General features: G+C 38.7%; 1 protein-coding gene across 1 annotated transcript in view; it reads left to right on the top strand.

Moving 5' to 3' along the window:
• Positions 1-968: 968 nt before the first annotated feature.
• TSHR (thyroid stimulating hormone receptor) overlaps positions 969-16,412 on the top strand; it is a 60,854-nt gene continuing 45,410 nt past the window's right edge. The window contains exon 1 of the mRNA XM_026111461.2: positions 969-1,140. Coding sequence (XP_025967246.1) covers positions 971-1,140 — 170 coding nt within the window. The 5' untranslated portion in view covers positions 969-970. The remainder of the gene's footprint in view (positions 1,141-16,412) is intronic.

Below are 16,412 nucleotides of genomic sequence, written 5' to 3'. Positions count from 1 at the left end.
TAATGTCTGTTATGTTGTAATCATTACTTTTGGGTATTTCTAATCAGGCTGAAGGAGAACTATTTATCTAAAAACATTGTGGTCTAGTTTTATTATGTATGTTACCTTTTCCAGTTTCCTCTTCCCTAGAGAGTTACAAACATTTTTGTTGAAAGCATACCTACACAGCTACAAAATCTGTATGGAGAGGAAAACACTGGCACTTAGCTGGAAAAAGAAAGTTGAAGGAGTGTGACCACAGCAGATTGCCACTTCAAGTGAATTCCACCTTATTTCCCTCCAGGTTAGAGACTTTTTTCCTCCATTATTTTTTGGGGGAGAAGATTTCGTCTTTTCTGATAATGTGGAAAAAGTTACTCTCTCAGCTCCATTTCGCTCACGTGATTTTCAAAATTATTATTTTTTCTATTTTTAAGTGCTTTGTACGCCTACTTTATAGCTACCGCACATCTCTTTACAGTTGGTGCATTTTTGTGGGGTGAAAAACCCTGTCTCGACTTTGCTGCTTTTACCGGTGGCCGAGGACAGCGCTCACCCGGCGCCGCCTCCTCCCCGCTGCCGCGATGCTGGGTCCGCAGCTCGCGGTCCCCGGCGCTCACCGCCGCCCGCCTGCGAGGCCGCGCGATCTGGCACCGGCCGCTCTGCCCGCCCCGCCGCGCCCCGCCGCCGCGCCCCGCCGCGCCCCGCGCAGTCCCCGCCGCGCCCCGCGCAGTCCCCGCCGCCCGCGGCAGGTGGCCCCGGCGGCCCGCGGCGGCGGCGGCGGCGGCGCCGCGGGCGGAGGCGCGGCGCTGCCCGGCAGGGCGCCGTGCTCGGTGCCACCTCTCCTCTCCCCGCTCAGGGCGGGGGCGGACGTCGCCGGCAAAGGTGCCGCCTTCCTCCGAGCCGCTTCTCGCCGCGGGCAGCGCCGTGCGCCCGGCGGCTCCGGTGCTCGGCCCTCGCCGGGGCAGCGCGGGAGGGAGGGCGGCGGAAGATGCTGTGCCGCCCGGTGGCCTTCCAGGTGCTGCTGGTGCTGGCGCTGTGCAGCCCAGGCACGGAGAGGTGTCCTTCAGCCCTGTGCGAGTGCTCTGACTGGGATGACTACAAAATCACTTGCAGGGACATCCACTTCATTCCCAGCCTTCCGCAGGACACCCAGACCCTGTGAGTACACTGGCGTGATTTAGGGGAGACCGTAACCCCCCGGGTGTATTCGTACTTTGCAAGCAGGAGATGCCGTGAGCTCACCCTGTGAGACTGCGGAGGGAAGTGGCAGTGGGGAGAGTGCTACGGCTTAGCTGGAAGCACAGCGTAACGGGAACAAGCACCATGCAGAATCCACGTGTAGTCTGGGACACGCCAGAGAAGTGACCTCCAACTTTAAGAAATAGTTTTCCTTCAAGCCTTAAAAGTTCTGGCTAGGATATAGGAAAATCAAGTCGCTGGACTGTCTATAGGCAAACCGAATGGGAGGCTGGATTCTGTGTGGCGTGTTCCTGCAGGGTGGGGGAAAGCAAGGCTAAAGCAAACAGTTTTACTGGGAAAAAAAAAAAAAAAAAAGACTAGGAATCAGATGTGCCACCTCGCAAACAGTTCCACGAAAGTTTCTGTGCACTTTCAGCTTCTTTGCCAAAATCTGACGAAAAGAATTCACGGGAACAGAAAATGCCAATATACCATTTGGGGAGATAGTCAAAGTATTTTGTAAAAACAGGAGTGTGGTTTATGTGATACAGCAGCAAATCTGGGGCTTGCCAAAGTGATATGCATTGTCAAAGTAATTCAGGTACCTAAATGCAAGTGTTTAGTACCATTACAGGCACCTCAGAATATCTTGTCTGGGCTCCAGCTGCCGCTCCGGAAGAGTGTATGCCTCTCACAGGTCCTGTGCCGTATCTGCCAGCCCCAAACAGATGTCTCAGATAACTCTAGGGCAGCTAAAATGGCTCCGGTCAACTATATCTAAGCACGTGAATCACTCCCTGTCTTCTGCTTTGTCTCATAAGGCACAAAATGTTTCTAATCTCAAAAGGGAAGTTCGTAAATAAATTACTTTCTGATAAAATAAACAAACTCAAACTCAGTTGATTTAATTGCAAGATAAAACCATTACAGGTTGTTTGCGTCTTGATAATGACTCTTGGGACATTAACTGAAAATATGAGCCATTAAGCTGTTTGAATAATGGGTTTCTCAAGATTTTTTAACATCTAAAAATAAAGGTTTTCACAAATTGATCACTTACCTGAAAATACAGAGAAAAATTGGTTTGTATTATTCCCCTATTTATATATGTCTTCATTTTTTTCATTTATTAGACTACAGTTATGCAAATATTTCAGATAATAAGTAAGAATTTAAATTTAACATTTTTTGTCTGAGATACTATATCTTGTATGTGTGGTTAATTTGGCTTGAAATTGCAGTAATGTCAGTATATGTAACATATAGTATGTTCTTTGAAATCTGTCATGACAATTAGAGAATAAATGATTAGCAGTTTCAGTTTATAGGAAAAATATGCCTTGGTTTTTGATACTGGCATTTGAAGTAGTTAATAGAAAAAATGAGATCACAAAATGGAATTGGATAATTTATTTGAAAAACGCTGGTATAGTGACTGCAACATACCTATCTACACGGGCTCACAGATGAAGTACTCAGGTTGTTGGAATTCTAGTGTTTTATACACCAGTTGCAATGGGAGGCTATAAAATCATAAGCCACTGCTTTCAAAAGACAATAACACTGAGGGGGACTTTTATTTCCCTGAAAAAAATAATTAACAAAAAGAATTGAAAAAATATTTTCTGATTATTTGCATGTATCTTAACCATCTATACTAATAGTGTTGACCCTTGCAAACTTTTCAAGTGTACTGTTTAACATAGTCACTGCAAGACAAAAAAAATTCCAGCAAATGAATATTGTGATTCTACACTGTATAGTATAAAAGGCAGGACATGTACAATAAAGTCTGTTTGATTTGTAAATAAATGGGAAAATTCTCCATGGAAATAACTGCTCTTTTAAAAAAAAGGCCTTTTTTTTCCTTCAGTATGCAGGTTTCAGTCTGGATATGGTGTGTACATTTTCCCTCTGTGTTACTATCTGGATTGCCGAAGTCTTGCAGACTCTGTCTAATTTTGTACTTTCTTGCTCTGGGCAAATGACTTGATCTTTCTCTTGCTCTCATGTATTAAATAGGAGCTAAAATATTATTTTGTATCTGTTTTCCATTCAGAGCACTTTCAAACATGTCAGGGCGACATATTTTCACTTAAAGGGTAAAATAATAAAAATGGCTTTCCTGAACAAGTGTGAGGCATTTGTAATGTTTTGCATCTTTCCGTCTTGGCAACATTTCTGAATTAGAGACAAAAGATTCCAAAATAGTTAACATTTCTGTTATTCTTAAAAATAAATGAAGCCTTCTTTTGAACTGAAGTATGTATGTGCATGTATGTGTGTATTGTATGTTGAAAACCTCTAAGAATTTCCCCAAGTCCAGCAACTTTGTTACTTTAGATGAAGACCTTTTGTTTCATGGTTGTTACACATGAATCTCAAGTTTGAAGATTTTCAAACATTCTTACATGGCTCTTCAGTTTTGTAGAATTTGCAAAGCTGAGAGGCTCTGGTGAACCTGGGAACACCTTGCCAGCTTTTGGAGATGATGGGTTCTTTTCAGTGTGCAGGATCTTGAACTTCAATTAAAGCTTCATTCCGACTATTGAGTTGGGACTGCTCTCATTTCTCTGCCCTACTTTAGGAGGATGGTGTGAGCCTTTCTTTTTAACAAGACATGCTTATAAGAAATGGCAAAAAATGGGTTTTTTTTTTCCAAAATCCTCTAGTAGAACAGTGTCACGAACTTCAGGAAAGTGTGTTTGTTTTAGACTGATTTTAATGTATTTGTCCAAATATATTTAATGCAGGTGCTTGCCCTGAATGGTTCAGTGCACAAAAATTGTTCTTGGAGCTGCTTATCTTTAAATACAAGCTTTTTCTTTTTTTTTCTGTGGAGTAAACAAGATAAGTAGAGAGAAAAAGAAGGGTTTTTTTGCATATTACAGGTGGAGCTTGTCATGCTGCCTAAAATTAACGATTATATACCAATGTCATACCATGCTAGGAAAGCAATTCTAAGTGGTATCAAAATACAGTACTATCCCATAACTATTTCCCACAGTGCTTTCATCTCGCTCCTCAAACCCCTGTGTATGACTGGACAAAAGGCAGCATCTCCTAAGGCTAGTTCAGAGCTGTATGTGCACTGAATGAGTATTTCCCACAAAATGGGTAAGGGCTGAGCTCTCCCTGCTTTCTATAGTCTTCTCTACATTTCCTCAACACTTTTATGTCCTGCTGAGCATCACCAAAATCTTTATTTGATTTATCAGAGAGAACACAACTAATTTGGAAGGAGAATTTATGTTTTGTTTTGTTTTTTTTAATTCAAACTTTTTCCTTGGAATTTTACAGGCCTGCTTGCCTTTTAACATCAGAACTAAAAATAAGCAGAGGTCACTCAAGACGATTATTTATCAATAACTTTTTACTTCTGTATGTTCACATTCCCCTTCTCTGCTTCTTTGGTACCTCTGGTGAGGAATTCAAAGGAGCTGAGGAGTAGGTGGGACTCTCTCTTTTTCATGATGGAATCCTCTGGGCTGGGAAGGAAAGCAGCTCCGATACCCACCACCCTCTGGAAAATTTCTAGAGACTGACATCAGGCTGACAAATTCTGCAGAGGGAGCACTCAGAGAACATTGGTTTCAGATAAATAAAAAATAGAATATCTCATGGAGAATTTTTATAAACTTTTAAAACTGAAAAGAGAAAAAAAGATTGCTATTTATCCTTGAAGGTTTGCCACCAAGTATTATGAGTAGCTGAAAAGATAAAAATCTTACTGTTCCCTTTGAGTGCGCCTAATTGCTATTAGAGAAAGCAGGAATTACACAGACCCACTGTAAGAAAACTAAATCTACAGTTTACTGTTCTAGTTTCATAGGGTTTGATAATGCAGCTTCTGCCAACATCTTTTGGAAACAGGCCTTCTAACATCTCAGTAAGATGTTATCTTAATTACTTTAAAAAAAAAAGGATCATGAATGACTTTTCACCTGCTGCCATTTAAGTGTAGTAAAAAGCGGGTGTTTGCTTTCTAACAACCATTTAACCCCCCCCCCCCATTCTTGTTTGTGAACAGTAGCATACAAAAATGTGTGATAATAAAATGCTAGGTGCTTGTTTATGAACTTCATTTGTTTTCCCCTGAGTAAGTTGTAGAGGCATAGATTTTAAGGTCAAGAGGGGTCGCTGGATCATCTAGTCTGACATTCTGGATGATAAAGACCATAAAACTTCCCTGAAATGTTTACTGCTTCAAGTCCAATAGCTACTATGGTCACATTAGAGTTATTTTTTCTTTTTTTTTTGGTAGAAAAATCATATTTTGTTGGTTTTAAAATGGTCATTAACAAGAATAAGTAATCATTAACAAAAACAAGAATTGACAATTTGTTCAGATGGTCAAACATCCTTGCTTTTTGATTGTGTTTGTCGCTACTTCTGATTGGGACAAAGTGGGGATTTGTATTCACACTGGTTATTTTATGCATCTAATTTGTGCACCTCAAATTGCCACTCTGGAGGCACCAACCTCCCTGCATGGACTGTTCAGGAAATTGAAGCTTCTGATTTTGATCCTCTGAACTGCATATAAGGAAAGTGCCGGAACTATCCTGGAATAACTGGTGTAACTACCCCTATTTCTCTTCTGTGATGAACACTGGGTAACTGTAACAGTATGTCACTGGATTTTGTAGGACCTTTATCTGTCAGATGTAAGAAACTTGCATTCTCTTGCTTAATATTATGATCAAATCACTCCTTTTCTTTTTGATACATTAGACAAGTTAAGATCCTGGTGCTTTTCACTGTAAGGCATGTTTTTCAATACTTTATTTAAAGCTGTGATTCTTCTTTGGACTGTCTCCAATATATCTACCTCCTTCTTACACTATAAGCACTAGAATTCAACTATCCATGTGTGTTATTAAACTTTTTGGGGCATGGAATTCCAATCAGTCATCAGCTGAGCCTACCCCTCCAGGCCCTCTCAAAGCCTTCGTTTCTGCCCAACCTGTAGGAAGAATCTTGCAGTTCTCCACAGACTGACAAGAAGGGTAAGAACAGGTCAAGAACTTGTGATACTCCCCTAGCACTCTCCCAGCTTCTGATCATTTGAAGCTGAAAGAATTTCCTGAGCCTGTTCATTAATGTATTTGTTTGCCTAGTCTTTAATCCTCAATGGATCGCTCTTCCAACTGCATGTCCAGTCTTGTCTTGTATGTCAACTTCTTGTATCTCTAATGTCTTTTGACAAGGAGTTCCACAGGTCTACCACCTGCTGCATGAAGAAGCACTTTGCTTTATTTTTTTAATCTCCTGAACTTGACTCCCTCTATCTTCATATCTATGGCACTTTGTTCTCCCTCTCCCTCCTGATGTGTAGCCTTCCATCATATCTCCCTTCTCTACTCTGAAGGGTGACAGGCTGCCCAGTTGTTTCTTCTGTGGAAGCCATTCCATACCTTTGATCATCCTTCCCGCTTTCTCTGAATTTCTTCCACTTCTAAATAAATATTCTTTTCCAGATGAGAATGCACTGCACAGGATATTCAAGATGCAGGAAAACCATGAATTTGTACAGTGGCATAAGTATTTTCTCGCATTTGATTTGCTTTATTGACTGCTCCCAAGCACTGATTCCATGTTTTCATGGAAGTGTCTAACATAATGCGAAGATCTGCTTCTGAGTGGAAATAATCAGTTCAGAACCTGTCATTTTTTGTGTATGTGACAGAAGGATTTGTTTTCCCCATGTGTATTATCTACATCTGTTGACACACCAGATTTCATTTACTATTTTATTTTCCAGCCACTCAGTTCTGTAAGGGCTTTCTGAAACTCCTCACAGTCAGCTCTTCGCATTACTACCACAGTAACTCTCTATCATGACTAAACTTTGTTACCTCACTGTTCACCCTCTTTTCCAGCTCATTTATGAATATATTAAATAGCAGAAGTCCTATCCCAGATTCCTGCAGAAATTCACTTACTCTCATCCTTTGTTTCCTATTTTTAACCAATAATTTATCTGGAGTGTATTTATCTAAACTGTCAGGGTCTTGGAAATGAACTAGTTTTTTTTTTCGAAGAGGAGAACAAGTTTTTCCTTGTATATGGAACTGTCTCCTTGAGACATATTGCATAGACTTCTTTTTAATATGTAAAATCCTGACATAAACACTTACATATGCTGGAAAGTAATAGTGAAAATGATTCCTTGTTTAAGGAAAGATAAAAATAAATGTGTTCAGCTTAGGAAATGCTGAATGTGCTCCCTTTGATCAGCCTCAAAACCTGAACTCATTTACTTTATTATAATCGGCTTTATCACAGTATCGTAGTGCCATGTTTGCCATCTCTGATAGTTAATCTTAGATTTTATTTCTAAACCGGAAGTGTTGTAGAGGCTGAAATGCCAGTTTGTGCACCATTGCTTTTGTTACTGTTCATAAAAATGTGATAGATGCAGACCAGGTTTCCCTACCAGCATGTGTTAGTTTCCCAGGCCTTTTACTAAGGTTTTTAGGCAATCTGACAAGCACACAAAAAGGCTTTGAGAGACTGCCACTGGATTTTTAATACTGTTCTGGATCCTCTCTTAAAAGAGTTTAAGAGCTTTAAACATACATTTGCTTGCCAGTGTAGCCCTTCACATACTTACCCATATTTAATTTGCCTTATCATCATTGCAAGGCAACAGTAGTTCGTTCCCTACATTCCTCAGAAAGGACAAATAAAACAAATTACATTCATTATTTCATTTATTATTATTATTTATATTACTGTCATCTATGGACCAAAACTCTATAACTGCAGGTGCTGTAAAATACAGGACAGAGACAGTTCTTGCCTCCAAAAAATAATGTAGGTCCACAGATAGACATAGACAAACAGAGGAGGGCATGCCATCTATAGGGCAGTAGAAATCTGTATATTTACAGATGTTATATACACATTTCTGAAATATTTTTCTTTAAGGTAGGGCTCTGTCATTATTATGAATTATAAATGAAAGGAATTTACAGTAAGCTAATATGAAACCAAAATTACTTATTTGCGTCTCTTTTTGGCAGAAATTCAAGCAGTTCTAAGATGACTTCCTGTTTAGTTTAATTTTTAAAAGTCATTTGGTGAATCTCATTTTCCTATGTGTTTTTAATGTTTGCCATATGCCCCCAAAAAGTAGGTTTCAGAGATCTTCCTGAATTTTTAAACATTTGCTACTGTTTTTAAAGGCCTCTGAGGTTTTAATGTCTGTTTCCTTTCTATCACATGATCTCAGCACAGAGAGAATTTTTTTGTCTCATAAAACCAGATGCTGCTTTTTTGTTCATGTGGCATTGCAGGAAATTTCATAATTTACCTTAGAAATGTAAAGAAAACTATTAACTAAAGTATGCTGTTCTCTAATCTCTGCTCAGCTAGTCAAATTCCAACCAAATTCCCTCCTTATTCCCAAATAAACCTACAAAGATTTCTTTAAGGGACATGGTTCAAGTGGTTCAGTAGGACCTACTGTAACATTTTCACAGTCTGGCAGAATGGCCTCTGTATTGTAACTACTTTTTAATCCCTATGTATGACTCATACAGATATAAGAAAATGCACAAAAAAAGTACAAAAGAATGCTGGAACGACAGGAAAATGGTGAGAGAGAAGTGCCAGGTAGAAAAACAAGGCATGGTTTTGGTGGCAAGGATGAAAATTCTTTTGTGGATCTGTGGTACCACTGTTTTCTTCCTGACCTCCAGTAAAAATGTAGCACTGTTTCAAGGAGTTGTGATTTTGCATTTGATATAGACATATGTGTTCAGCATTACATCAGGAACAAACGCTTTGCTGAAATTAGCAAAGGTTGCAAAGGGCAAGGAGAGGTACTTAAGTAAGTACATTAGCAGCAAAAGGAAAACCAAGAAAACTATGGGCCCACCACTTAGTTGGACACGGGACCTAGTGAAAAAGGACATTGAAGAGGCCTCAATTCTTTCATTGCACTGTTTTTTTTTATTGATAAGATTTGTTCCCAGGCCTTCAAGGTCCCTGAGCCTAGTGGCGCAGCCTGAGGAAATGAAGCATTACCTGCAGTGGAAGAAGACACACTAAAGACCCACTGAAGGAAATTGGACATCCACAAGTCCATGGGACCAGATGGCATGCAGCCAAGGTGACGAGGGAGCTGGTCAATGTCACTGTGAGGCTAGGCTTTATCATCTTTGAAAGTTCATGGTGATCAAGGGAAGTTCCTTATGGCTAAAAAAGGCAAACATCACACACGTCTTCCATAAAGGCAAGAAGGAGGATCTGGGGAAGCACAAGCTGGGGGCTCCTGCTTAGTAATTTCTTGTATGCAAGTCATTCTGTACCTTTGAACATCTTTCTGTGGGTGCTATTTACTATACCTCTCCAGTTAGGGAAAATCAAGATCCATGCAGTGGCATAAGGATTTTCTCTGTTTTGTTCTTTATTCCTTTCTTAATAATCACTAACATTCAGTTTGCCTTTTTGACCCCTGCTGAGCAGCTGACAGTGATTACAGGCACTATAGGCATTGCTGGTGGTCCTCTGATTATAAACCATAGTAGCCAGCAATTACAGTCTGGTCTTACTCTCTTCCCCAGAGGAAGTGAACCTCTTCTGACTGCCGTTTTCTGAAATTTCACAATCCCGTTTGAACTTTCTTTGCATCATTAATAGAGTCTCAGCTTGATGTTTTAGAAACGGCTCTTCTCTACTGCATCCTGCAGTGCATGTACCTTCCCGTGCTCGTGGAGCAAGGTAATGGTCCTTTTCGGAAAGTGGCCAGCAGAGGGAGCACATATTGCCAGATAAATCCTCTTCGGAGAATCAGTTTATCAGAGTGTATTATGCTGATCTTTGAGGAACGTTTGGGTATGAGAGGAGACTGAGAAGGGCTTTAGAACAGATCATACTGAACGCCTGCCCATTATGTTAGGCAACTATTATTTTTATTAGTAGCTGTCAGGAATAAATGTAGGTATGAAACTACTTTTTATCTGTGGAACTCTGTCTTAGGTATCAGGGCTAAGAGGTAAAACCAGAACAGAAATCTGCACCATTTCTACCCACTGTGTATTTTATCTACAGAAGAATAGAAGATTGCTACTATAAATCTTCAGTAGTCTGAATCTACAAGTGTTTGCTGTTACAATAAAGACATTAAGTAGAGAAATCTAGGGAACCAGAAAAAGCTACTGAAATAGGAAGAAAGTAAAAAGAAAAAAAGAATAAAACTGAATAAAGACTTTTAGACTATGGACTTATAAAAATATAGAGATGTTTATATGCATTCCACTGTATGAGCATAAATGGGAGAAATTACATATTTTTCTGACTGGCCAGCACTATTAGGGATATACCCTAGAAGCCTTTGCACCTTCCTTTCTCATGGCATAAAAGTTTAGAGGTGCGACAATGTCTTTAAAATCTATCTTGCTACACATGACTGAGAGATAGCCTTATAACAGTTTTCATATTATACCATCTAGCTAATTTAACTTTTTCCTGCATTATACACAGTATAATGTTAACATGGTAGGCTATTAATAGTGTTTTAATGTTAGGTTTCCTTTCAGATAATATTTCAATATGATTTTTATTACTTTTACTGGTTCTTCAGTCTCTATATTTAAGTATCTCCAAATCCACAAGAGAAAATACCTCGAACATAACGCATTATATGACACAACCTTTCTTCTTAAAGATTGCCATTTAAATTTTAATTTTCATTATATGGAGATTGCTTACAGGCAATTGCTGTGTATTTTAGCAGGTTTGTTTCTATTTAAGAGCAAGGTCAAAAGATTTCTTGAAAAAGATTGTGGTAAGATTAACCTATGATATGTTCTTCAGATCCAGGCAGATCACACTTTCTTGCTTGATAACAAGGGAGAACTTGTTTTATTTTAGCATCAGCAGCTTACTATCTATGTTGAGATTTATATTTGGTCTCAAATGCAGCAAGAAAGTAGGTGATCATAAACTGAACAGGAATGAGGTCTGAAATTGTGGATTGGTGTTTTTTGCTTTGCTGTATAATTGCAGGTAACCAAACTGACATCTTGCCTCTCAGTTTGACAGTGTCTGTGTGCATCTGTATTGCTTTGGAAGATGATATGCTTGTGATAAGAACTGTTTTTCAGTACAGAATTCTACCAAATGTTGACCTGTGCACTTCCATTCAGAAAGGACCTAGCATCCCTTTACTTTCCTAGGTTTTGGCCAGTTCCAATGCGTAGTTTATGATATTCTTTTGAACTGCTAATTAATGGTGTGAAAGTAGCTAAGTAGCCCATTGGCATATTCATAAGTGATTTTCTCCCTTTAGAGTTACTTTGCTGTTAGAGTCTTCCCATCAATCTTATCATGTTGGTAATACTAGCATTAGACGCTAGGTGGTAACAGTCTTCTGGTACTTGTATAAGCAGAAGCTAACCATGCATTTCACTATGTGGAGTGCCTTTTTATTGTTATTTTGCTCCATTGAAAGACTACAATGCATTTATTTCAGGACCAACAGAACAAACCTGAATTTTTACTTTTATTCAGTTTGTGTTGGGTTTAGCAGAATACAACAAACTAGATGTTAATGTGTCAACACTAACCCCCCAACCCTTGAGAGGCGTGTAGCTAAGTTCAGCTGTAAAAATCATCTTTAGAAAAGAGCACTGCTTTTTATAGATGGCTTTAGTGTAAGGTACTACATAATATATTACACATGTCAACAAACTATTGTGGGAATTTCAGCCTGGAGTGAGGATTCATCAGCAATGAGAAATAAAGCTTTCAAGTGGTTTACCAAATGAGCCAGAAAGCAATGCAAGTGTTTTCTGTTTAGACGTCCCTGTGTTCCGTCAGACCTAAGTCTGAAACTAGTTTTAACTCTGCAAGTATTTTGGCTACACAGTGCATGTTGTTAGTGCTACTTCTCAGACGAAAAGGTGTGATTTGAGTGGATGTATACCTCTCCTAGATTTTACCCTGGATTTTTTTTCACTCTGACACAAGAGAATAATAGAAATGATTTAGTCAAATGCAAGTTAGCTTAGGCTGTGGCAGTCAAATGTATGCACAGATTACTTGTACCTCTCAAATGGAAAATGTCTTGATGTTTCTCTGGTCCTGGTTGCTAGATGTTTCTAGTATTCACCAATTTGAAATGTTTGAAAATGGTTAACACTGAGAACTGAAATACATTTCTATCAGAGTTTTCAGTTTAATCGCCCCATATGTCAGACACTGACTTTTATAAGTCACGGGCCAGGTTCCATTCTTGTGCATATGCACAAAGGAGAACTTGGATCGTAAAGGGTTTCATTTGAACTTTGCTGTAGCTCTTCGCTAATATTCTCTTTAACTGTATTTAGTATTTAAAAAAAATTGGTTATGCTGTAAATTCTGACTTCAGCACACAAGTGATGTAATTATGACTCTGTTGTCCACCCTCTTTGTGAGTTATGAAATTTCATAGCCTTAAGGAGTTGATTTCTGAGAACTGTTTTTATCGAGAGCTTTCAAACTCCCCAGTTAAACATTTGTTACTTTGTGCCAAGCCATGGAAAATATCTGTATGGAAAACATTAAAATAGAGGGCTGTTAAATGGATGGTCAAGAGGATAATCTGTATAAACAGCTTGTAGTGCAGTAGAGGTAGTAGAGTTCTTCTCCTATTTTTCTAATCTTTATTATTAGTGGGATGTTTTTTGTGAAATCATCCTTTTTTTTCCTTGTTTTGAGCTATCTGTAAATCACATATTTTAACGGGTTACCATTTAAAGAGTTAAAAAGTGCAGTCTAAAATAAGAAAAAATCACTGTGACACAGCAGAATATACTTAAGGCAATTAACACCACTAATTACATCACAATTAACACCACTTGCTTAGTTTACAGGACTGATTCTAGTTTCATTTTCTTAAGCTTGCCTTAATCTGCCTAGTCTTAGATGGGTCTAAGATATAGGACTGATAAGATATGTGTCTAAGCGATTGGACTAATTAATACTTATACCAAGAAAATATTCATTCAGCAAGGTAGTTCCAAATGGGTTTGAATGTAGGCACCAGCAACCCCAAGAATGGAGTTCCTTGGTGCAATATCTTGAGGACACTAGATTAAATGTCATAAGAGAATTAAAATCAAATGATAAACAATTCAGTGCTTAAGTGGTACCAGAAATATAGTGTTTAAGAAAGATACAATGTTTTCATCCGGTAGATGCTTAGGTAATGCTCTGTGCATTGATACTGTGGGGTCATGGTCATTAAAATAAGGCAAATAGCTTCAAGCTTGAATACTTCACTCTCCACTCTCCACTTACTTGTATCTGCATTTCTAAATTAGTTAGAAACAGGATTGTTTCTATGTAAATACAAAGTATTTTGAAGTTTACCTATATACTTTGACACTTAAAAAACCCCCTTTTTCTCACTAAAGAAAACAACTGTTTCAACTATGAGAAACAGTCTTTGCTGAAGGTTGGGAAGACCAGAAGGGAGAGAAAGTAGAAGTTTTTCAGTCTTTAGTCGAACAGCTGTAGTGCTTGATCTTTGACCAAGGAACTCTTTACATTCCAGGGTGGGAGATGTTTGGGGCGGAACAGTGGAGAAAGGACAAGCAGTCTAATATGTTTCTTATCAGTTGCTCAGGTTTCATTTCCCTGATATGTGCAATGTAGAATCTTCCAGGAACATGCAGCCTACAGTTTGGGTGTAAATATCAAAGCAGAAATAAAATTTAAAAACTTCAACTGACTCTCTGGTCTGTGAAACTAGGAGATGCAAACTAAATGTCATCCTCTAAAACTTAAAATGTGTTATTGAAACATTTTCTTGACATTGTTAGAACAACTAATTTGGTAAAAAATTGCTTTTATACTTTTGCATCTTTGCAAGTCTTGGATGCACAAATATAATAAAAATTACCTCAGACTTTGGGTTCTTCTTTTTGAAACATTTTATGGATAAAAAACAAAGTTTTTTTCTAGATTTATTGATGCTTTTAACGTGAATGAGAAAATAAAGGTAAAAATTAATGGTAGTACTCAAGTTACCAGAGGAACGATTTTTTATTAAATGGGGTTGAACATTCTCGAGTGTGTTACCTTTGCCTTAATATAGAAAGGCTTCAATTAAGTGAGTCTATTAAACATGTAAGTATAGTCACAGTTCTTCTCACATGGAAAAGAAATTCATACTTTCCAAGTAGTGTTTTTTCCCTTATTCTGAAAAATCATACTTTCTTAGTGAAGGTGCTGTGCATGGCTGGATACTGGATTCACATGTTAAATTGCAGAGGGAATCATGCAGGTTTAAAGAAAATTTCTACTGTGTGCCAAACAGGAAGAATCACAGTCCATTAGCATAATGAATGCTCTAATAATTTATCATATGTTCACACTATTATATTATGACCGGTGCCAGAAGCTGGAGTTAAGCCCTGAGCTGCCTTGTTCTTCTATTTCTGACTTTGGGCCCTAAACCTCCTGACACTAAATTCCAAAACCTGCTGCTTCCGCACTCTGAGGAGCATATTAACACACTTGGGTAAGCCTGCGGTCTTTTTATGCAGCTAGACTGGGCTGAACTAAACTAGAATTACTCTCATTTTTGATCCATCATAGACTGTTCTGGTTGAGAATTTTCTCAGGCTCTCTTCTTCCCACTGCTAAGACTTACTATACATCCCCCCAGCTTTCTCTTATCACTGGTGATTTTTAGTTCTCTACCAACAGTCACCCACAGACTCACACTTGGCACACAGAGAATGAAGCACTAATTTTTTTTTTTTTGCAAATTTTAAAATTGGTTTAGTAGTCAGCTTGAAATTAGCAGTAAGGTATCAGACCACAGGTTTTTGAAACTATGAGAGAACTGGAGCTCTGCAGATGGCTGTACAAAAAGAGGTGCTTAAAAGTTTGCCACTGGCCCCAGGTCTATTGCATTGACCATTTTGTGGTCTGCATAATCACTGACTCTTTGAACTCAGTCAACAATTTGTTAACACAACAAGTAGTTGAAGAATGGCAGCTAATAAACACTAATTACTTTGTCACTAAATGTTATTATTTAGCATATTGTTTATGTATTGAATTTATTTTATGCCTGTAATTTCTCCTTAGAACTTGAGTTACTCATGCATCTTTGGATACAAAGACGTGTGTCAACCTATGCAATAGGTCACACCTGCAATGTGAATATAAAGATTCGCTGGTGGTTCCTTCGTATTACTTGGCTTCTCATTTCTTTAAATCAAAACCTACTAGGTTTGAAGCTTTACTATAGTTTCATTTTGACTTGGTTGGGGTTCTAGTTTAGGCTTCTGAAGATCTTTTATATACCAGAACTGGAGAAACAGAAGCATCTAATAATTGTCTTTGTAAGTGCATAAAATACAGTATAGCTGATTTATTTCTAATGATTTAACATCAAACTTTCCAGAGCTGCACATGAGTATACAAACTGTAATGCTAAAATAATGTCCAGAACTAAGTAATACAGCTTGGTAAATGTATTTCAGAAAATGGAAGCTTTGCCTGGCTTCTTTTTTAGTTATGCTTTCAGAAAATGTTCTCTGTAAGAATACTATAGCTCCTGGTTTTCACAAATATTTTTCCCCTCTATAAATTTTGCTTGGGCAGACTTTGTAGACATTGACCATTTGTTCAGGATTTCTAGTGGCCCAGGAATATCTGCTGCACAGGTAGGGGTTGATCAGCAGCACATGCATAGCAATTCTAACACTTCAAGATGCTGCCACACATGTATGGTAGGCCTCATGGGTCCAGGAAGTATCGGACTCAGCGTAGAGGTAACGCAAACTATACACAGACATATTTCTGTCTGGCAAACCATAGACATTTAAGTCTTTACCATTTTACAGTATTAATTTACAGTATCAATCTACAACTAGGAAACCATTTTACAGTCAGATTAATAGAAACATAACTTCTAAAGCCATTATGAATTATTAGCACCTAAAAGCTCCAGTTTGCAATTGAAGCCCTCTTTTGTCACCAGAATGTTAGCTGGGACATCCCCCAGTCTCCCGCAATGATTCTAGATCCACAGGGCTCATGTACTGCCAGTTTCTTCGTATCTCAGCAGTCTATATTGCTGTTCATTCCCTTAGGCCCTCTACGTATAGGATACAGTCAGACAAGATGTGTAAGTGAATCCAATATCTAATGGGTGCTGGAAGGGGCAATTCTGTTCTTCCCTCCCTCCTCTGTTGTTCAGAGAGTCTCAGACCCCTCTCTCCTCTCATCTGAGTAGTGGTACT

This window comes from Dromaius novaehollandiae, chromosome 5, assembly GCF_036370855.1.
Source record: "Dromaius novaehollandiae isolate bDroNov1 chromosome 5, bDroNov1.hap1, whole genome shotgun sequence".
Lineage (NCBI taxonomy): Eukaryota > Metazoa > Chordata > Aves > Casuariiformes > Dromaiidae > Dromaius > Dromaius novaehollandiae.
Note: the sequence above shows the minus strand (reverse complement) of the source record. Positions and strands in the feature narration are given on the sequence as shown.